Genomic DNA, 24,412 nt, shown 5'->3' on the forward strand with positions numbered 1-24,412 from the left:
AACACCTGCTATAGTGTTTTCTGATTTCTTTTCCATTTCACACACAGTATCTGAGTAATTAGCACAGTTCTGCTCATTAATGCACGGCTTGAAAGTCAGCAGCCACAAATTCCAAGGAAAATTGGAAAATACCTTTGTTTCTAAGCGTAGATGAATGTGGATGTGCAATACCTAGAAAAAAATTGGAAAGGTAACTGGGTTGCAGCAAATGTAACTGTACACAAACCAAATTCTGTAACTTGCTCAAAATCCTATGACACATGTTTGGTGCTTCATGAAAAGTGCAACCTTGCCTGATTTTTCTTCTTTTCTTGATGTCTGAACTTCTAGAATCATTTGTTCAAGCGAGAATTACACTCTTCATAATGAAGAAATATTTAGCACTGGTAACTGTTGCTTAAAATTTTGAGTCGAGTGTTTCTTAGAAGGTCAGAAATACGAAGTTAGATGGAAATAAATACATTTTAGTTCTCTAGGTATCCTGGAATTCTTTTGAAGTTGTGAGTCATATCCAACCATTACTGGAATTCATGGTACTGAAGATCCCATGAATGTTTAATGGGAAATTGCTGGTGCCGTTAACTGCCCTCCAGGCTGCTCTTTACTATCACTTCTCTTCCCCAGTTGCTGTCATGACTAAAACGTGAAGATGAGTGGGTTACTTTAAATTGCCGTTCAGCAATGATTAATTCAGATTAATTGCCTAATCTTACAAACCATGGAGCACTGAAAGAATAATAGAGATGTGAGAAATCCCCTAAACTCACCTACTAAATATATTCACTCCTTAATTCTCCACCTGTGTTCTTCTCGGGGTCTGTTCTGTGCAGCAGCCCACCATAGGCTACCTGCTCGAACTGTTGCACAAGACAAAGGAGCAGAGTTTGCTTTTCAGGAAGGGGTTGTAATTGAGTTTGTATTTTAAAGGCCATTATTATAACCTGTAACAGGTTTAAGTTACAGAATAGACCTTTCAAAATAAACTATTTTTAGGAACATACCATGCTGGAAAAAAATGGCAGTTATTTGGTTCTAAAATGAAAGAAAATAAAGTAAACAATATAATGCATGGGAATGTTCCCTATAGCTGCTTTTCTGGAATATATGTTAATTAATATCTTAAATAGCGGGACAGTAACACTGTTTATCATCAATTTTAAATCTTTATGGTATGTTTAATTACATCCCTTGCTAGTTTTTGGAAGCGAAGGCCTTGAAATGTGAAGTTGTTTCTTTTTTTAATAATGCAAACTATGTTATTTTAAACAATGCTATTTATTATTTTATCCTTAAATCTCTAGGTGCTGAAGTGGTGTATATGAACATGTCAGCATATAATGAGGGTCGGCTTCAGTCATCTTTCTGGATTGTTGATAAACAGCATGTGTACATTGGAAGTGCCAGCCTAGACTGGAGATCACTGGGACAGGTAATTTGATTGAAAAAGTAACCCTATACCCCTTGAGGGTATAATGAGAAAAAAAGTAATGTTTTGAGCCCAGCAAGTAGAGATGGATAGCTTGCTTTTTCTGATAGTTTGCTGGCAAAAGTGCCAGCATCAACAACTATGCTGCCACAGTTTTGATGACTCTTCTGTGTTGGCAAAAGTATATTACAATAAATTCTACTTCTTTTCATTGGAATAGCTATCCTCAGCAGTTGTGCTTTGGGTTAAAATTTAAAAGAATGATTGCCTTTATTGATTTCTGTGATGCTTTTGTTGTCTGAAGATTGTAAGTTCTTGTTTACTCAACTAAAAAAAAAAGTGAGCAAACCTGTTGGAAAGCAAACTGCTATGGAAACTCCGTGGTAATGTCATGAGTATCACCTAGTCCTTCTCATCTGCCATTTAAATTGGGAAAAGCAAAATTTGGAAAGACTTCCAAATGGATAGTAGGCATTATACTGAAATACCCACCACCTGTGGGGAGGAAGAGGTTCACGAGTACAGAGAGTCAAATAGCATAATGGTTTTGAAGGTTGAACATATTAGAGAGAATTCCCTATTTTCATTCCTAAATATGAGAGTTGAAGGATGTGCACTAAGGCCTCTGCCAACAACCAGTGCTGAGGACTGTCTATGGTCTATGACCATTTTGAAGAAGTAATTAATCAGTAATGCAGCTTATTTGTAGGTATCTGTAGCTTTTTTTCTCTCCACAACAGTCTCAGGATTATTAATGGCTGTCATGTTCATTTTTGCAACTTATCACTGACTGTGTGAGACTGCTGTTGGTCATATTTATGGAGCGGAAACTGTGCTTTTAGATCTCAGCAATTGAAATGCACAACAGAGAGGAGAAAGCAGCAGTCCTAGGTAGTTCTTAGTTGCAGTAAAAAAGCTTACTTTCTAAATATGAACAAAATCTTAGAAACACATGAATAATTTTGAACATAGGTTCTAATGATTTTGTAAAAAAGGTATGTGTTCGTTGTGCTGAAGATTTTAAGGTTTGTTTTGAGTTAAGAGGTTGAAAGTCTGAATAAAAACAAATCAACCATTTTAGTGCAGAAAGAGTGAGTAAATACATTTTTGCTGTTCTTATGTCTATTCATTTATTTAAAGGTAATTTTTGAATGTTTACAAAGGAATCTGGAAAACTGGTAAAACAGAGGATGTTGTTAGCAAACCAGAGAAAGTCTTGGCTTTTGTGTGTGTGGTTTTAGTCAATGTAAAAACATATAGTTGGGCTTTTGTACAGTTTAGAAATTAAATGTTTATACATTGTCTGTGCCTCTTGAGCTGAACTGTTCATATGTCATAACAAAATAGCTCTTCACAGAACTGTTAGGCTTATAAATAGTTTAACTTTGAAGCCTCTTCTAATTGGGGTTTTGAGTACCAGTGAAAATAATAAAGGTGGTGAAAAGAAGCACATGCAGAGTATTATATTATTATATTTAATGATTGTGTTTATGATCATCATCATAGATGCTACAGTTCCTTATAGGTTTGGTCTTCTAATGCTGAAGTAAATCTTAACTCTCATAACATACCTACATTAAACTTTGATGCCGGTTCTTTGTAGGCCAGTGTTTCAAATGTGATTCCTCACTGTTAATTTTATCACTCTCTTTTCTGCATGCATTTGGACATTTTTTTCATCTTATTGTCATGTAACAGTATATTTTTATATGTAGTGATAAGATGAAGCTCAGAAGAATATTTGTACAGAGCAAAAAGAAATCTCTCTGAATTGCAGTTAAAGAGAATCTGCTTTCAATTAGTTGAGAAATGTACACTGGGGTTTCAGAAGAGCCTAAGGAAATCAGATGCTTGGCTCCTGTTGACATCAGATATGAGTATCCAGTTCCCTTACCCCAGAGTTACAGTTTAGTAGATCAGGGCAACTGTCAGACAGATCTGATATGCAGTTGTAAAATAATAATCTGACTTGAACTTTTCACATAAGAGGCGAAGTAAAGACAGAACTCTCTCATTATACTCTGAGTTCTTTCCTTGAGGAAAACGGTTTGCACACATATGGGACCTAATCTTAAGACCCACAGTGAGCCAAGCACTCACTGGGGCAACACATCTCCCACAGGTTCTCATTATCAGAGTCCCAGTGTAGCTGCAAATGACGCATCAGATCCCTCTTCTCTTCTCTCAAAGCAGCCTAAATGAGTAAGGACTGAGTTTACCTGGGAAATAGTGGAGCATATAGCATCAGGCCTGTCCAGACCCATGCCCTCGCCCTTGCGCTGCCTGCAGTAATGGGGTAGGGCTTCTGCAGTTTTGTAGCCCAAGGCAGAGAACTCACTGCAGATGTTACTGCACGTTTCCCATTATGTTCTGGTTTACCTGCTGGGAAAGGACTATGAAAAGGCAGACTGGGCTGCTGATGAGTCACATATGGTCTCTTTAAAAGCTCATCTGACTTGTAGAGTAACAGAACTTGTGGTTATTGAATCAGCAAACAGTGGCCAGTATTACTAGACCTTGACAGCAAACCACAGAATACGTTTCCGCTATTCTAGAAGCATACGGTGCTTTGGCCTATCAAGCACAGCAGTTGTTTTCTCACTCAAACAAAACATCCAGGGTGGGTCAGTCACCTTATAGTTCACAATGTCTTGTTATTCAGCAGCACAGTTCCAGTCTAAATTATGTGAGTGCATTCAGATTCATATCTAATAATACCTAAAATGCAATGAAAAGCTTAGGATTTTAACAATGCATGGTTGACACATCTTTTCACATGCCTTCCCCTGTATTTTCTATGTGCATGTTTATTGCTTCATATTGCCTTTGCATATATTCAGGCCAGTGCACTGCATAATTCCTATAGCAGGACATACCTGCTTCACTGGTGCGGCAGTTGTGCCAGAGATGCAGCAGGTCTCTACAGTATTTCACCCTGGGGTATAGTCCCAGAGCCTTCCTACCTCTTGCTTGCTAGGGCCTAAAGATGTAGAAACTCTTCTGTGACATAGCAGTACAGAGCATTTAATGTAGAGCAGCTCAGATACTAGAGAATATTCATGCAAGGTTACCATGGTAGATGTAACTGGATTTTATCACTATTTTGTCCCTTTCCAGGTGGATTAAAAAAAAAAAAAAGTCTGCTAGCATCATTCTTCTCTTAGGAGTCTGAGTTTAAAGCTGAAATAGTAATTTAAAGTTTAACAGCTCCTTAGAAAACAACATCAGGACTTACATGTCTGAAGGTGTCACTTTTGTTTTTACAGTCTTTGTGGTGGTAAATTCTTTTCTACATTTATAAGCTGGACACTATAAATCAATCTCTCATGAGGCTTTACTGAGTTTTGTTGCCATTTTCTTGGCTTGCCAGCACTGACAAGAAGCAATACTAGTTTTTTCTTTTAAAAGTAAATTTTCTGCATCAAGGAGAGATTTTCATATGCTACATATATTACTTAAGGAATAACCTTTAAAGTCGCATATATCCTTGTGGCTTTGCTGTCAAAGTTGTAATACTTGCCACAGTCTCAGCTTTGAAATTATAGGCAAGGCTGACAGCACATCATTACTTTTCAAGTAAACTCCTGTTTCAGTTAGGTTGCAAGTTTGCCAAAACTAATAATTTTGGCTGAAATCATCTATGCCAGCTCTCTGCTTCAGTCTGAAATCACACCCCATGGGCAAATGAAAAATACTGGTTAGACTCCCCAAAAACAGGATTTTACAAAAATTAGATGTTTTTTTCATTCACAGTGAAATATTTTGATCTTTTCTTCGAATAGGTCTAGATTTTGTGTCAAGGATGCATCTTTTTCTGTTATCAATAGATGGCAAATATTGCCCAATTACATAACCCATTGAAAATTCCAGTTTATGAACAGCCAGAGTTTTTACCACTTTCTTAGATATAGTAAGCTGTGTAAGATTTTATCACTGAAATAATCTTTTTACCAATCTAGTTTCTTTCTGGTAAATTTTTATAAACTGACAAAATGGTGCAAAATCTATAAACAAGTCTTACAGGTTTACCAGCTTGATGAAAGACATCTAGAGAGAAGGTCTCTTTGTTCTTTGTGGTGCCATTTGCCTTCAAAATGTGATTTGGGGGGGGGGGGAACTAGAAAATTATGAAGATAAAATTTTAAATAACATTTTGAACTTTTTATTTCATATACGAGATTTATGTGATCAGCTGAAAGACTTCTATCTTCCACTTCACTGACATGCATTTGGTAATGGATGTGATTGATAAAATATTTTGTCTGAGTTCCCAGGCTCTCACCTACCAAGAAGTTAGTCTTGTAACCATCAAATAAGCCAAGCAACATCTTTAGGCCATAGCTCTGCAACCTACTTAAGTATGTATTTAAGATAACAACCTGTTGAAGTCTATTTTTATTCAGCAAAATACATGCATTTATGTTAAAATCTTTGGCTGAAAAAGGATTCACTGAAACATGCCTAAAATTAGGTACATATACCGTTTATTTTTTGCCTGTTTGAACTAACAACAATCGAGGTGGCCATGGTGCTGTATTCTAGGTTCTAGTTCCTTGACCAGTTCGTTTATTAATGTACTTAAATAAAAGAAATTTGTTATATAAAAATCCTTATAATCCATAATATTAATGCAGAGCAAGAGCTAAAACAAAGTGTCATATATTTTTGTTCCATGACTCCCTCCAGTAGTTCCAGCAAAGCTTGAAAATGCACTTAGCTCTTTTATTCTGTTAAGGAGCGTGAGGTTTGTAGTACAGACAGAATCTTTAATCAGCACAAGAAACACTCCTGGAGCTCTTCATGCTAACAACATTTTTGGAAAAGCTTTATTCACACATGAGTAATTGAATCCAATGGGCAAAGTACTGTAATGGATTAGTTGAACCACTTCATTAAAATACGTTTATGTGCAACAAATAATCAGCCCTTGGAAAATTCTATTACTGAAAATTATTGAAATAAGTAAAATTAATCCCATTGTCTTCACTGGAAGTGGAATTAGGCTAATATTAAATACTTCTGTAGGCAAAAAAGTAGCTTAAATCATGAACACTAACAAGTAGCAGGTTGTTGGGTGCACGTGTGGGGGTTAGCATCCAAATTTGAACATTGGAGCTCTCAAATAGAAGCCTGCTGCTTGCTCCCTGTAATTGGTGGAGTCTGATTGTAAACTCCTGGACAAACTGAAAGTGGCACATCCAGAGTCCTCCTATTACTGAAGAGACATGAGACAGAACCACCAGTTAGGAGGCTGCTCACACCTTGTGCTTATGCATGGAAACTGTTTAGATTGAGGGAAAAGTGAGTCTTGGTGTGCCAGAAAATAAGGAGTGCTGGAAAGAAGTGGTCTTGGAAAAAGGGAGGGGGTCTGAAAAGAAGAAGGTGAACTTCCTGGCAGGAGGAAAGATCCTGAAAGTGGGGGAGATCCTGGAGATCAGGGATCTGTGAGGAGATGGAAGCCAGGGAATGTACCAGGGACATTGGCTGGTGATGCCCAAGATGGGTGAGCAGCAACGCCAGCAGGGACAGACCTGACTTTCTGCCCTAGAAATCCCTAGCATACCTGCAGGGGATGGGAGGTATAGGTGAAAGGTGTGAAAGATAATCAAGTATTTGCAAAAGTTCTCATCTCCTTGGTTCTTAAACAAGTGCCAATATCCAGATCCACTGGGGGTAGTAATTTATCTGGCCTGTGATGTATTAAAAGCATTATCTCTAAAAGCCCCACTTGAATTTTAGCTCAGCTGATGTTGAGGAAAAGTTCCTAAGCAGAGCCATGATTTTCTCTCTTAGCTGTGTAAAAACTACTAGCAGAGGATTTTTCTATAAAGATGCCTCTTAAGCCCATATATTTTCTGGATTGTTCATTCTTTTGATTGTTTTGAATTCAGACCAGTTTAAGCTGAACAGATGTAAGATGTAATTTTTTAAGGACGAAAAACCAGCCAGGCTGTAAAATATACTTTTATTTATGGACAAAACCCAACCATGTGAACTTGCTATTTTTTTCCTGCCTACTTTATGTCTCTGTTGGATTTCTTATGTGATTTGTTTCACCAGTAGAAAGTAAGGTATTTGATTTCTCTTCATCTTAAAAATCCCTCAGAAAGAGGACTGGAAAAATAATACCTGATGTATACACCTATGTATTTTTTTATGAAGACAAATTAAGTCTTGGTAAATTAGACTCGGGCTTATGAATAGAATTCTTTGACCTTGCTTCTTTCATGAAAAGAGTTCAGGCAATGTTTTGAATAGCAGAAGTTTATCTAATTATCTCTGTTGCAAAGGATCAATGATTTGTTCTTGCTGACGCTCAGCAGCGCCTTGGAGCACTTCTGAAGCATCCCATGTGACAGCTGGGTATCTGACAGGACCACTGGACAACAGTACTTCCTTTTCAGGCAGTTTCCGCCCCATCCTCCTCTGACTCTCTTGTTGTAAGTTAGAAACTGCTGATTGTATCTACATAATTTGAGGTAATTAGATAAACTGTCCCAATGCTGTTTATCAGGTTGGAAACAGTGACCTGTTTTATCTGAGTTAGGTTTTCACTTGATGCACGTAAGATATTAAATAAATGTACAGGAGGGCCAAATTCCTGGAGAAGGTAAGATGCGTGACAGTGTGTGAATGAGAAACCCCCCTACGGACTACTTTTTTTTTTTATTATTATGTGAAGCGTACTTATGTCTCTTTAGGATTGACTCCTACAATGCATGAAAATTGTAGCAATTATGAATTATCAATTACATTTGAAGAATAAGAAATAAGTTGCCCAATTCATTTTTTCTGTTAATAATTCAGTTGACTCAACAGTCAAATTAGCTGTGTGAGATGTTGAGAGCTATGGGTATTAATTATTCAAAAAAGGTTTATTAAGCATCTGTAGATACAGTAGATAAGCAAAGTTATGCTTTTATGGTAGACATGAATAATCTAGTGCATACTTAGAGTGGAAGTATATTGGATCCTGAATTTTCTGAAATTAAGAACCTTATAGCTATTAGTGTGTGTCAATTTTAAGTAAAAACTGGCAACCCAATTTTTTATTTGTTCTAATATGAGTTAGTTTTTTGGACTCAGCTGTAGGAGGATTTACAGCAGGATGGCTGCAGGAGTGCTTGGAATGTTGCTGTGTTGTCTTCCCTGTTAGCACCAGAGACCTGACCGAACTGGATGGAGAGATCCTGGGGGGTTCAATTTAGTTGTTCAGGCTCTCTTCTTTATTACATAGAAAAAAGGAGACAAAAGCAGCAGTTAGAATTTCTCTCTACCACCTTCTCCTCTTCTCATCTTCTGTGACAGATTGATAAAACCGAACCTCTTTTTCTTTCTACTCTGAGATGATAAAAATTGGGAGATGAATATGGTATCCCAGCTATTGAGAGCTACATCTAAAAGGAAAAGTTTGGGGCAATTTGAGGTTGTGGGAATATTGGAGTAGCAACTGGAAGCAATCCATGTGGTTCTTTACTCAAAAGCCTCATCCCAATTATATTGAGAAGACTCATGTGAAGGAATCACAGCTCGAGGCAGCACTTAGTGACGAAAGTCATTTTGGGATTATTCCTTCTTCTCTTGGTCTCCATTTCTGGGGCTACAGATCCAATCAAAACTTTCCCAAAATTCAGGGAGCTCTGGAACGCTGCCAGGAGCAAATGCAACCCAATGCTGCTGTTTATGTGTGTGTCTCTGGGAAAGGGGAATGATCATCATCTCAAAGTATATCCTTGAAAACTGTACTTTCTATTTATTTGTGTGATCAAATCTTCCTCCCATAAGAATAATGTGTAATAAATACTGGCGTTCTGTATACTTCAAACTACATCACGATGATCTCATTTGTTTCCCCAATTTCCCCAGAATCTTGCTATTGTGGAGCCAGCTCTTCAAACTGATCACTGAGACAGGATCCGCCCATTTGCAATTTCTGTTAATGACTGTTGCATCTTATCTTCACAGAACTGCATGGAGCAAAAAGCACGTTATAATCAGTCAGTCATTTTTTTTGAACTTTTATCTAAATGAGTCTCTTGAAGTTACGTAATGGTGCATCTGGTCCTTTTGAGATAAGATACCTTGTCTGACAGTTAGTGGAATTACATCTTTTCACTGAAGCAAAAGTTATATTGAGAGTTTCCATTTGATATAATGTTCTTCTAGTATGAAATACGGTTATGTCCCTAATGTGCACTTTAGACCATTGCCAGTCCTTGCCGTCTTCTAATAATTTGCTTAATTTTCTTACTGTCCCAGAGGTGTTCAGTATCATATTGCTATCAGTAAATTGAGCACAGCCTCAAGTGTCCTATAACATGAAACAAGGCTCTTTCAACTTAGTCATCCACCAAGGTTCCACCAAGCTCAGGCGGGTAAATGTTAGATTGAAAGTGCACGCAACATAATACCAGTATTCTATCTGAATTCCTATTTCTGTGTTAAATAATACCCCTTATACATGACAGAGAATAACTTTCTTCTAAAAGTTTTGACACATTGTTAGCTATGTGATCCAATCCTTAAAAAAACTCATGCTGCTAATCTGATTTATTTCAATGGGATTACTTCCAGAACTAGCTGTTATAAAGATACCATAGAAGTGCAACCCGGATCTTCAAGCATAGGTGTATGAGTCAAGATGTGAAGAAAACAGGTCTAAATAGATATTACATAGCTGTATTAACAATTAAATACGTTTTTTGTGGTTTTATTTCTTGCTGCATAGCTAGCAAAGCTAGTTGGATTGTCAAAACTCTGCTGTGATACTGTTACAGCTTGTCCTTCAAAAGACAGCCTGAAAATATATTATTTTCACTAAGGGCTTTTGGTTAGGGTCTCTGTCTTTGACCAAATCTGGAGCAGTTACCTATCTCCAAAATAGCAGCTTTTCTTTTTTCTTTCCTCTGTTTTTGGTTGTGGTGGTGGTAGAGGAAGGTATGCTGCTCTTGGAAATGTGCAAAACTCGCATGCATTTATCATGGTGTAAAGTTCATATTTTTTGAAGTCTAATGTTTTATTCTTTAACTGAGACAGGCCGCTTTTTCTCCAGTATATCCAGTAAATCAGGACAGTCAGCATTACCCACAAGGCTTCCTCTGCTTGAAATTTATTATCTGACCATCCAGTATTTACAAATGAATCCCAGTGAAGCAAATGGGCTGTTTGTCTCTTGCTGGTGTTGCTGTGCGCTGCTAACAGAGGGCTGGTTAAAGCCGGACCGGAACATGGGTAATGTGGCTGCTATGCTTGTGTTCTACATGTACTTCTGTTACCACCTGGTAGTGCTCTTGGTTCCTCCTTACTCCTGTGGACTTCTGGTTTTGTGGTCTAGTGATTGAAAACAGCATGGGGTGGCATATCTACATTGCACTCGGAGCTGAAAAGACTCCTCATGGCTCCCCAGCTTGGCTAGTTTCCTCAGATGCAGAGCTGATTCCCAGCTCCAAGGTGCTAGGAAGCTATTCCTGTTTATCCTACTTCTCCCCCTGTTGTGCTCCCTTCTCACATGCATCACCCGCATTAGGTGTTTGCATTTAGTGAAAATGAGGGCAAAATACAGCTTGCTACTTATTTCTATTTGATTTCTGTTGTCTGTAGGAGTACACTCATTACTCTGTGACCTCTGAAATTAGAGATCTATTTTATTCTCATCATTTTGTTTTCAGTTGCTGAGAAAGTTCTGTAGAACAGGTATACCTACCGTTGGAGTAATCAATAATAAATTGTACATCAATAAATAATAAACCTGCAGAGCAAAATGATGGAATATCCATAATATTCACTTTTTTCACATAAATTCACTTTTTTTCCAAAGCAATATGGGATATTCAGGTAGCTGGATCTCCACAATCCAAAGGAAAAGAGAAACTTCTTCCTCCGGTAAAACTAACCTCATAATTGTTTGCTTGCTTTTTAATACTTGCCACCCATCAATACATCTCAAAATAATTAAGAATCATAGAAGATATTGCAAAAAGAGTGTCTGGTTCTGGTTTATGAGTGGTCCCTCAGATACCTCACAAATAGTATCAGTGTATTAGGATTATCAGACTTAAGAGTTTTGGATGGGTTCTGGAAGTGTTTAGGGAACTGGAGGCATGCAGGAATTTGGTGGCAGAACACACGCTGTACACCACTGCACAGAGGATAGAAAATCATCCATACAGGTTTGTGCAAAACTAGAGACGGTTTTAAAGACCCTGACTGCTCCCTTGAAGCAAACAAGTGGGCAGCATGGTGAATAGACAGCACTGGTGAGACGTGCTTGCATGAGTTCGTGGCCTAGAGGTAAGACTCAGTAGCCTAAGAATTAAGCTACTGAAATTTGCAAACACTGCTTGGGAGGATTTCCCAGAAACTGCATCACAAAAAGTGCACTGGGCAGTTGGCTTGCCTTTAAAAAAAAGGAATTTAAAAAAAGGCATTGGTCACAGTGATGAGAATGGTTTCCAAGCACACCTTTATAAGGCCTGTCTGCGGTGATCAGTAAAGCAGAAGGGCTCGATTTGAATTTATAGATCTTCCAATCAATTGCACTAATAAGTGTGAGTCCTGTAGTTTCATTTGTGTTGTGTTCATTAAGAAACCCTGAATTCATAAGATGTGCTGAGACAGCAATGTGTATTAATGCAGGTGCTGCACTAGAATGGTTTCACAGTCTCTTCACTGGAGCTGCCTTGCAGAGAGCCTGCGCAAAGTGGGGGCAGCAGAAGTTGGCCTGTTTGCACCTATCTGTCTTGCCCACTGCTGTTTTCAGGTCCAGGCCAGATGGTATGGATGGGGCAAAAGTGTTTGTGCTGCACGCCTGGGCCAGAGCCTACTACTGGAATTCAGCAGCTAAGGGGTAGGCATGCATGTAGGGTCAGAGCTCTTAAGACCAGCATGGCCTTTTACAATCATTTAGGTTGGAAAAGTCATTTAGGTTGGAAAAGACCCGTAAGGTCATTGAGTCCAACTGTTAATTATTTAGTTTGTCCTAGATAACAATACAAGCCATACAGTCTGATCCAGGGGTTCCAGCGTCTGGCTCAACAGCTGGTGGTAGTCTTAAATAATCAGTAAACTTACATGGATGTAAGAAGGGCAGTAAATCCACCACTTTCCCAAAAATGTGATTTATGTTGTGCTGAAAGAGAACATGTCCATTAAAACCCAGCTGAATCTCTGAGGGGGAGCTAATGCACCACAGTCTCTTCTGTCATGTCCCACAAGAACTAGCTGGATGCCAGTCTTGGTCAGTGATGTTAATGAATGGAGGCAGACTCCTCTCAGAGGGAGTTAGTTATTAGCATACCCCATCAGATCAGTCTTGTCCAACTAAAGAGTTAAAACAGAAACATTAAAATAATCATGAAAGTGTATTCCCAATATGTGGTTCCACCCACCCACACACACTTTGATATTGCACAGATAATAGTTCCCTTCTAGATAAGCATCTTCATTCAGAACTGCCAAAAGGTTCCCAAATGCAGCAGTCCAGTCACCTTCCACTTTGACAGTTGAATCCTTTCATGGAAAACTGGATTTAGTATTGTCCTGTGAAAAAGACGCATGGTAAATCAGGCTGAAATACTGTGCCATAAATCTCTGTGAGTCAGGGCAAGGAAGGACAATCATTTTCGTCATTCTATGAAAAGAATAATGGCTCTGCAGTTCAGTATAAAATCTCATCTCTCCATATCCATAAGTCTTCAAGCAGAACAAAACAGATTCTAACGAAGCATTCCTTCCATATGAATGTGCAGAATTAATGGCATCACTAAACCTTTTCAGATTTTGATATTGTCATCATAAGCATCAAGGCCTAGCTTGGAAGTCAGCATGCAGTCACCTTTCTTAACTTTGCTAAGTAAACAGCAGTCACCAGAACAGTGAGATCACTGATGTTTGCCTGGAACTGCTCAGTGGCAAACTAATAATCCTTGCTTGCGGGAGGTGCATTGGGCAGGCAGCACAGGCAAACAGAAATGTGAAGTGCATCTTCAGAAAATTGCAGAAGTCATGAGAATCCCTGTATTGGACAGTCAAGTTTTTCTAATGAATATAATGACTTATTAGGCATTTCTTTAAAATTTAGTGGTATGGTAGATTTCTATGATTGGGAAGCAAATCATATTGTAAGTAGAGCTGCAGCATAGGTGCAGAACCTACATATGCCATATATATACGCACCATGAACATATACTACAGTTTCATGATCTACGTTCTGCTTAAATGTATTGAAAATATCTTTTATCATCTTTGTGACTTACATTTTATTACCTTCCACTCTGTATGTGCTGTAACAAAGAATTCAGTTTTAACAGAAATTGTGAGAACTAAATTTGATCTTCTAGTTTTAAGACTGGAAGTTAGTGTTAATGCTGAATTAGAAGAGCATGTTTTCAGGTATCTTTTCAGATATTTCTTTCCTTCTACTATAAAGTGAAAGTGATTACGCAATGTTGCAGATAGAAATGGCATCAAGTTGTCTCGCGCTTGTTTTTCTCTTTGTTCTGTTCAGTGTTAGCTTACGTAAGAGCCATGTTGACATTTATTAGCATATTAAATCTCTGACACCTTTGGCACACAATACTTCTGCTTCTTGCACAAGGGGCATTACACATTACTTAGGAATAAACAATTTTTACATCCACAGGGGGAGCATCTGCTGTGACTTGAGATAGGAGAAAACACCCAGGTCATGACCATATGCAACAAATGGATCAATATTCTTCTTTTTCATGGTGATGTAGCCATAGCATGCATTATTATTGTTTATTCATGTAGTAGCAGCCAGCTGACACCTCAACTGAATCCACTAATTCACCAAGTACAAAGAGGCATTTCAGATGACCCAAATGAGACCTGTATGTGCAATATAGTGCTTTAGCAGAAAGAGTGAATTAAAGAAGAATGAATCAATGTGTTCCCAATTTTACTGTTAGGGTCAAGAGGCACAAGTATGGTGTATTAATTTAATTCCAAGTTTTCTTCCTAGGAGTATATACCAGGACCACATCTTTATAGGAGACATTGCTTCCATGTTGAAGCAGCCAGAAACCCCACAAATATCTAAGGTAGCTACTCAGAAGAATAGGACAAAGAGCAAGTATGGATTTCTGAAACAGATTTTCACATAGGCTAGCCATTGTCCTGGGGCTGCCTGTATACTGTTTTGCTTAAATTACCTTACCTTTCTAAACTGCTTGGATTCCTAGCTTACCTCAAGGTCCTATACACTGAATTTAACCAAGGCTCAGTCAGAAATTAATTAGAGCCTTTGGCCCTCTGCTTACATCAAGACAGGAGGTTTCTAATTCCGATCAGGTAGTCTGGCAAGGTTCAACAGTTACAGCAGTAATTCATATGCAATGTCATCGTCCCAGTTTGTGTCCACAGCATGCCTGCCACTAATCCCTATTTGGTTTGCAAAAGGAAAACCCACTGTGTGTGTCAGTAATGTTATAAGTAATGCATCCAATTAGTCAACTATGTGCTGCTGCGTTTCCCTGAAGCCCACAAATCTGAAAGCCCCAAAAAACCTATGCTTTGAAAGACATGTTTAGACATAAATATTGCCCTTATTCTGAGGTCAGTCCTTTGCACTCTCCTCTCTGTGTTGTACAGAAGACGAATGGAGGCTGCCCCTTGCAGCATTACACAGGATGAGAACAAATACTAAGAGCTCATGCTGTGATTTCCAGCTGAGGGAGGAGGATGCAAGATAAGGGCTGACAGGATGAGCTCCGATGCAGGAAAGATGGAAAGAGGCAGCGGGAGGTACACATGTGCATGGTAAAGGAGAATCCAGGCCTTTCCAGAAGCTTGCGGGGTCTTTCACTTCATGTTTTAATTTTTTTATGGTTCCACTGAGGTGTAGTGAGTTGTTTAATGTCATATGAATGACATCAGTACTGAAATGTGATGCAGTTTGCCAACAGTGAGATGGAGGCCAGCACAATGTGATCCTTTTTCTTCCCAGCCTGCACTTTTCTTTGACATAGGGAACAAAAACTGTGTTTCAGAAGAGAAACAGAATCAAATTAGAATTCACATTAATTAGATTTTCTGCAGTAAAACAAGAAATAAATCAAACATGATCCTGGAAAAATTTTTTCTTGCAGATGCAAGCTTGCTTTTCTCCTGAAGAGACACTTGTGCTTGCTTTGAGGGGGTAATGAAACTGTAAACTGAAAAGTCATTTGAAAATGATAAATTAGGCTGTGATTATGCCAAGTGATATTAATTATGCTGATAGACTATATAGCAAGGAATTTTTAACTGATTCAGTTCTGCCTTCTGGCTTGCTCTGACAAGTAGCAGTGCGTCAGGCTTGATTTGTTAGTGAGCTTCATCAACAGCAGTGAGAAAGCCCAAACTTGCACTTTCAGTTCTGTGTTAGGTTCTACATGAACAGCAACACAGAGAGGTCCAAGGTTTAAACAAATTGCATTTGTATTGTTTGTACAAACAGATTTATTTTTGCTGATTTTTCTGTATCAATAGAGCAGATGGCTGAAAAATTGATGTGGTGGTTTGTTTTTTTTTCCTAATGTGACAAGGACACCGGGAATTTCTGTTTTTCTGCTTTGAAGATGCATTGCTACCTTTTCCTTGCAAAGTTGGTTTTAAACCACGTAATTTTAAAACAAGGCCCCCTTCTGCCTGGATGCCTAGCTTGCTTTGCGTCTCAGTGGCAGTACCTTTCAGCAGAAATGAAATGCTGAACATAATTTTTTTTTTCAGCATTGTTTTCTTAAGATGAGGGGTGCTATACAAAATAATGGTGGGACTACCTACTGAATGTAAGGTGAAGGGGAAATTAGTAGAGCATTGCTGTGCAGTTTTGTGCTCTTGACCTGTAGACCAGCAGAAAAAGGAACAGGACACAAAAATTATCAGCTCCTGCCTTATTGTGGCAGCTTTTTGCCATTAGGGAATAAAAGTAAAAATAACATATGGAGTCGTAACTTCCTTGGGACTTTCATGCTGCAAGAACCACCAACCCAAATCTATCAAATGTACTTTCTAAAGGTGAGAATTAAAGACCAGTGGACTGCTAGTGGCTGCCAATTCAAACGTTCTTTATCAGTTCCAGTGGGGTACAGTCAGTCCACTTATGCCCCATCCTTTCTTTTAGCGAGTGCATGTCACAGCTTTACACTGCCATTCAGTGCCAGTGCTGGGTGCACTCTCTATCAAATGCATCGCCTCTTCTCGGTCATATGCTCAGGTTTATTTCCAGCACAGTGGCTTGAATGACAGTTTTCCATTTACAGTGATGGGATCGAGTTCCCAGCTCAGGCTGAGACTGCGTTCTTATCTCAAGTGTAAGGGAAGTTTTTTCTAGTTCAGTAGAAATTCTGCCTGCCAATTTATTTTCAAATCACTTAAAATCAAGATGATAGAAAATTAAACTTTGACCTTAGATGACAGCAATATAAAACCCACACAACTGTGGCCCAGGTACAAGAGATATCCATGTGCAAGACTCACAAAGTAATTCACTGGAGAATGGTTAAGAGTTGAATTTCGGAATTTCAAAACACCATTTGTTCAATAGAAGTGTCTACAGAAAATAGAAACAACAGTTACAATGAAACCGTTAATGTCAAAATTTAATGTTTGAATTCTTTAAGTAATCTTCAAAAGCAGTTTGCGGTTTTCAAAATAACAAGAAAATTAAAGTAAGAATGTTTACTGTGCCCTAGATGATTTCTGACATCCAAGGACACTATTGATTTAAATTTTGCATTTATTCACTCTCAGATAGTTTAAGCTAGCCAAGAGTCTTACCGACTTTCTGAGAATACAGTGCTTTACTATTTGTATTGATATTTTCTCTTTAGTATTTCCAAACAGTAGTGTAGCCTCCCATGTTCTTACCAATACGGAAGGAAAAAGTGGAACTTGGAGCAGGAGGAGGACTGTGCTGGATTTAGATTTCACTTAATTACTTTTGATTATAGCATAACAAAGCTGTGAAGCCTCTGCACTGTATTACTAGCCAAGCAAGGAGGGAGGATTTTGGCTCAGGATGCACAAGGGTAGGTTGCAGTTTCTAGTGAAGTGTTAGCAGAGTTACATGCTTTTGCTGTTGGGCTCTTAATACCTACACAGGTTTTGTGAAAGAAAAGCCAGGCAGGGTTGCAGCCTTCTCATCCTCTTCAGCATCAGGTTGCATTTTTTTGTTTACATCAAAATGACACTATCTGAATGGGGTCTGTAATGCTTAATAAATATGTGATGAGCACTACTCCTGTAAGCCTGTTGTAGCAAAGTCTGCTGTGACAGTCACATCAATACTACGTAAAGAAACACTCTACCTTTCTCAAATCTCTTTCTCTCTCTCTCTGCGTTGGTGATGGTCACTCCCGTTGAAACACCCTTCCTCCTGCTCTGCTGCCACAAGCCACCGCTCGGCTGGTACCTGTGCCTGTTGTGGGACTGGCATGCATATCTGCTCAGCAGGTTTTGGGGAGAGATAAAGAACAGCTGCCCAGAAGGCAGCCTTAAGATGATGCTGTGTGTAATTGGAAGAGACTCACTGAGCATTAAATGATACCGGATAAAAACCTAAGGGAGGTTTGCAGTAGGGCTTGGGTAAGAGCAATAACCAAGTGAAAGGGAACCCTATATTTGGAGTGCAGGCTAACCAAGTAATTAGAGCACATTTTATGAAAAGACAGTAAGTTTGCCACTGTAAATATCTGTGGTCAGCTCTAAGGCAGTAATTAATATGTTGTATATTATTTTTCTTTAGAAGTTATTGAAAATCATCAGTCCTTTTAGGCCTTAGTAATTGTTCTATCACTATAGCTTGCTTCTTGTTACTCCGTTACTCGCCTCTGTTGTGATTCTGGTTTTGCTCAGTCATTCATTTGGAAATTGGTCATTAAAAAAAATCACAGGCTTGAAAGGATAATTGAATACATTTTCAAACATAGGCAAATGGGAGATGCACACACAGTCCTCTATATAAAATGTCTACTTAGTAAATGTAGTGTGCAATAGACTACCTGTAGTTAATCCAGTTTCTGTACCACAGGCAGTGGATGTCCAGCACCTGCTGGTGGCCAGGGCTTTTGAGCAAATGGCAGTTCATGGACGAAGAGAACTGCCTCGCATTTTCAGGATCAGGCTCGAGTGTGAGCAATTCCTAAAAACTTTTTCTTTAAAAGAAATTATCACGGAGTTTTCTGAAGCCTCCTGCTATGTTTGCCACAATTCAGATACTGCGAGCTATGAACCAGATTGTGCCACTCCTATGTAGGTCACATAGTACCTTGCCTACACAGTGGGGTTGTCTCTTAGACCGTAGCTCAAGGTAAATATAAAACACGCTGTCTAGTCTGTACAGCGCAGGGTAAGGACACATTGTACACCCTGTCTAACCCATGATCCAAATGTATTTGAAAAGTCCTGCTAACATTGTTTCTCATCTTATGAAGCTCATAGTGTTATGGGTCCACAACCCGTATTGTTTAGGTTCCTTTCCTGTGTTTTTCTCCTTTCATGAATGACACTTAGAAATGCACAAGGGAAAAGAATAAGCAGAAATTCCTGTTTGTGAAATCCTCCTCTTTGTCCAGTCTAATAAGGAATTCCTTCTCTTGTGATAAACATCAATATTTTTCTAGCTAGGCCGTATTTGTTACTTTTTGTAGCTTAAACGATTTCTGTAGTTAGAGCATCACTGTACAGTGGGTATAAACCACCATTTCTTGAGTCTTGTGTAGCCATTCATTTCTCTAGTGCTTTAAGAAAGCCCTTATTAGCAAGAAGGACAAACGGTGACTTGGTAGCCTTCAACAGTTGCTCTGCACAAATGTAAATGTCATGGGGTACAAGGAAAACTAGCTCCTGTGGTTTTCGTTCTTTGAGAAGAGTACTCAAGGTGGCTCTTAAAGGAGGGAAAGAAACCTGCTCAAGAGAGGACACAAAATTCTCTATCCAGAAAACCATTCCTGTCCCCAGCCCCCAGCACATGCCCTGAAAATGTCACTCACAAGCAACTCTGCGACTTTAACATGCAAATATTTCAGTTCTATTTTAAGGTAATCAAATTTGTGATTCTTCAGTCTAATTTATCTTCCTTAGTTTCGTTAAGGTTTTGCTCTTTCTTGAGATCTTTTTCACTTCAATTTTTCAGTGATGTTTTCATTACTGTGTGAGTTGCTTTTAAAACTCAGGATGAAGAAATACTTCCCTTGCCTTAAGAGCTCTTGCCCTGAAGGATTTTACCTTGATAGATACCTCAGATGACGCTTAGCTGCAGGTTTCAGTCACTGCAAGCCAGGGAGCAACACTCAGATTTTGATTCTTTCAATATAATAAAGGGGTTTTTCCTGCTTCTCCTCTGAGACTATTAAAAAAAAAAAAAAAAAAAAAAGTCTGTAATAACAGGAGCTCTCAAACCGAAGAGGAAGTTTTTTCCCTTATCTAGAATGACGTACCACTTCATACTAAATCTGTCACTAGCACATCCTTCCTGCCCACTCTCTGCAATGCCTCCAGGATGATAGGCAGTGTGATTAATTGGAAAAAGAGCAGTTTCTCCTCACCTCAGATTATGGGAGTAAAAATAGGCTCAGTGTGAAAGACACTTCTGAAACAGACTATTTTTTGGTCTCCAAAACTATTAGGGCTGTTCTGCAAGAAAGGAGCGGCTGGGGTTTTATGCGCTCACGTGTGCATTGTTTGTATTGTTTCCATTTCAAGGTGCTGTATTGTACGTAAACCAAGATGGCCATGAGGTGACAGGCTGACATCTAAGCTGGTTTCCCAAGGAAATGAGGTCTGCATGATAAGCATTGGAGTCACTGCCTGCCCTCTTCCAGTAGTTTTGAATTTACTTTCCAGGTTCAGTCAAATTTGAACTTAGTTTCACAAAACCTTAATGAAAACAGGCAGCTGGGTAAGGAGGATAAGTGTGTTTTCCCAGAGAGGGAAAGGAGGAGCCCTGTTTATATCCTGTACCAGGGAATCCACATGGGGGAGAGCTCTTATCACACCTTCAGAAGCAGGAAAAGCTTTGATTGGTGCTTGCCTCCAGAGAAGCAGGACGCAGCGCCATGGGAAGTCAGGATTCGTTACTGCGCTGTAAATACATCTCTTGAAATGGCTTCAATCCAGTCTGCTATTTGAGCATGACCACAGCGAGTGGGTGAGCGGCAGGGCTGCAGCCAGGGCACCGCCTCGGCTCCTGCCAGGTGCCCACTCCTGACGGAGGGTGAAGTTCCTGTGCAAAACTCCCTGTGCACCTCTATTCTTGGGGAGAGGCTGGCGGCAAGGCATGGCGAATGTGGCGCTTTACAGTCGGGCTAGGTGGCAATTTGTAAAAATTGCACTTAAAAAAAAACCATTAGCGCCCCCTATCTTTGTACATGAGGAAGCCCTGAGGCAGAAGTGCAATCCTTTAATTCATAGGGAGAGGCCACACTGCATGCACTCCTTGCTCCGAGGAGAGCTGCCCGTGCAGATGCAATCCTGGCAGTTTCTGGTGGGCTGTGAGGACACTTTTATCTTTACTTTTTCATGTAAGGGATAAAGTGGAATAGTAATAATGGGACCAATAAATGAAAGGAAAACTGTAACCACATAATTATGTCAGAATCAACTAACAGCAATGAAAAGATGATTAGATCACATAATGCAGATACATGAACAATACTATTAGTGAGTCCTTTGCAATGGCACGCCTGGCAATTAAGACAACAGTATTGGCAGCACACAGTGAAAACAGTGATAATGTATAGTTAAAAATGTCTGGAGACAAACAGTGCATAGAGGACAGGGACAGCCTAGAACTGAATACAGGAGTGTCCTCAAAAATACCAGCACCCGGGGGAAAACCAAAGATGTTATTCTAAATAGACTGTTTGACTAGGATGTTGGGCATAGCTTGGAATAATTTATATTTATCATCAAAATGAATTTACTGGCTGATCCATAAATGAAAGGCTGCAGTGCAGCAAGTAGTCTCTATTTTCCAACTCTCCACAAATTTCAGGTTGTGCAGGTTAATGGAGGAACTCCGTATTTTTTCTGAATTAAAGAAGCTTGCAGAAATATTCTGATTTAGGCAGTAAGAACATTAGGTAATGTTCCTCTGGTTGCAACTGTTCAGTAAATATTTGTGAATGAGATTACTAAGCATTGTATGCTCTTATGTATGGGGCATTTCCAGGTTGGGGACCTGAACGAGGTGTCACCCAATCAAGTTCCTTTCTCAATGGAGCACTGGGATTTGTTGTTTTCCCTCACCAACCATAGAAGAGAGTTGAAGGTTCAATTCTATCCTTCACTTCCCTTCCTCTGCCCGCCCTTGCGGAGCAGTTCTCATCTGCAGTCAGGGAGAGTTGTGCTGGAACAAGCTCTAAGATAACGTTAGTGTGGGGTTCAGAGTTCCCATAGGCTTTACAGAAAGATATGCTCCTACCAGAAACTACTCCATGTGACTGTGCAGAGCTCATCTAAGGGAATAAAACCAGTGGGGATTTTCTGGTGTCAAAGGATGAATATGCTGGCGAGTTTGTACTCCCTGTATTTTCTTCATCATGCCAGACTTCTGAGACATGCTACCAAGAGAGCTGGCTTGCAGAACACCAGCATGGATCCTTTAAATATTTATCCTATGTATTGTTTTCCAACATGTACACACAGGTTTTCTTCTTGCTTTATTTTTGGACATGGCTGAACCAGCGTGAAATGCAGAAGATGAGAGGTCAATTGCATCCGTGCCTATAGCAGTGCTTTCCTGAGCTATTATAAAGCAAAGGAAGGGAGAGAATGTATGTGCGGTTACGCTTTGATTACAGAAGCCAGGCAGTATGTTTATAAATGAAATTCTGTCAACAGCTTAAGTACTAGGGACGTGTAATGAATGAAATCTCTGCCAAACCAAGATTTACAATGACCAGGAGACATGCCTTTACTTAAATGGAGAAAAGAGACGGTGTTCATAGAAGGTTAAAGCATTTAATTGTATATGATGTCTGTATTTACTTGGGCTATTTTTCCTCATACTTTATATGTGAGAATGTTGATGCTTACCAAGTGATTTTCATGAGAGAAGAGTATCGTTGTCACCACCTTTACATGCGAAGAAACTGACACTCAGCAGTGTGGAGTACCCTAAGTGAGATACCATACCAAAGGGGGAATTAAGAACCCAAACTTTTTGTGTCCGAACTGGGTATATTATATATTGGATCATGCTGGATTTAATAGCAAAGTAAATTTAGCTATTGATAGTATTAAACACCTGGTTTTTTCATCCTTTTATTTGAAGCTGGAGCATCATATTCCTTCTCCAGCAGAGAAATAACTTAAATCCATTTCTTTCACCTTTTCCAGAACGCACAGAAAACAAATAGTTTCTGAAGTAAGAGACTCATTGGTAGCAGTGTCTGCTCCTACATTATCCAGCAGAAAGGATGCTTTTCCTGTAAACAAAATAATATATGAATAACGCATAAAAAAACCCCACTCTAGCCAAGAGTAGTAAATCTTGGGCCATACCTGTAACAAAAATGGTGCCTATGGCAAATGTGTATCACTCCTAAGTCGTGACCGTCCGTAAGGTGTGTTGTATTCTATCAGGACATGCGGTTCTGACATGCACAGAACATACAAACCCTGTTACAGCTTTTACACACTCTTTGAAGATTTAGCTTATGTGTTTGCCTTTAAAAGAGTATTGTTAGGAATGTTCTTGTAGTTGCCAGTACTGCTGCTGAGCTCAAGGCACGCTTCTGGAAGATGGCCCTCCAACGCTCTTCCGTTCTTGCTGCATACTTCCACAGATCCAAAATATCACTAATGATACAAACCTTTCATTTCACAGATGAAGGAACTTGGCATCATTGTATACAACTGTAGCTGCCTGGTCCTGGATTTACAAAGGATATTTGCCCTCTATAGCTCATTAAGATACAAGAATAAAATACCTCCAAGTTGGTCTAAGAGACTGTATGGAGTGTACGACACTCAAAATAAACTGACACTGCAGCTGAACGAGACAAAATCAGAAGCTTTCGTGTCGGTAAGTTCTGAAATTAATTGCAGAGAGGGAGGGAAGGGAAGAAACTTACTTAATCCACTAGATTTTTGGAAGACCTGGAAGTTTAACATCTGATTACTCTCCTAATATTGTCCTTGACAAACTACAGCATAGTGAGACCAGGTTAGGTGTTAGTAGCAACTGTGAAAAGAATCTCAAGTGTCTTTTCACTAATGCAGAGATGTTTACAGTTCCCTGCAAGAAGTCCATCATAGTGCTGTGTTCAGGGAGAAATTACCATGGATGATAATTACCATAAATAGGAACATATATGGTGTAAATTAAGCCTATACTTAAGTATTTCTCTAAATTGGCCCTAACCAAAGATGATGTACATTACTGCTATGTCCTTAACCAAAAGCAGCTACTAAGGTAGAGACTTGCTATTAAAATTGAGAATAATATTGAGTGCCTGGAAACTTGACTATAGAGATAAGACCACTACAGCTGTCACCTACACAAGACAGAACTTTATTGATAGTCTTGTAATGCTGGAAAACCAAATCATTCTGTTCTCTGGGAGAATGGTTATTCCGATAGGTATACTTGTGTGGGGAAGTCTGCAATTGAAAGGTGTTTTAAAAGTTATTAGCCTGTTCCTATGGTGCAGAAGAGACAAATCACAGTCTGATTTTTTAATTCTGATTTCTGTGACATTGTTCTTACATGCAATTTGCCAGGACTGAAGCTGCTGCAGAATTTCATTTGCGCGCTCTTCTTCCTTTCTTTGCAATGTTCGCTTTTCCTCTCGCATTCAGAAAATGATAGGGAGTCCCTCCAAATTAGCTTATTTACACTAGTGGATATAAGGTGAATGACTTGGAGTAAATGAACTGTAAATCAGACATCTAAAATGATACAGAATAAGCTTGATATTAGGGCTTGCATTTTTTTCAATGTTAATTTTATAGGGATTAATCCTCTTCACCTTATTTCAC

The 24,412-nt window shown here is 39.1% G+C and overlaps 1 protein-coding gene across 1 annotated transcript in view; it reads left to right on the forward strand.

Moving 5' to 3' along the window:
* Positions 1-24,412, forward strand: part of PLD5 (phospholipase D family member 5) — a 185,793-nt gene that overhangs the window by 148,262 nt on the left and 13,119 nt on the right. Inside the window, 2 exon segments of the mRNA XM_035900260.1 lie at positions 1,302-1,429; positions 23,259-23,456. Of these exon segments, the coding sequence (XP_035756153.1) occupies positions 1,302-1,429; positions 23,259-23,456 (326 nt within the window).

This window comes from Egretta garzetta, unplaced genomic scaffold (genome assembly GCF_000687185.1).
Source record: "Egretta garzetta isolate BGI_Z169 unplaced genomic scaffold, ASM68718v1 scaffold248, whole genome shotgun sequence".
Lineage (NCBI taxonomy): Eukaryota > Metazoa > Chordata > Aves > Pelecaniformes > Ardeidae > Egretta > Egretta garzetta.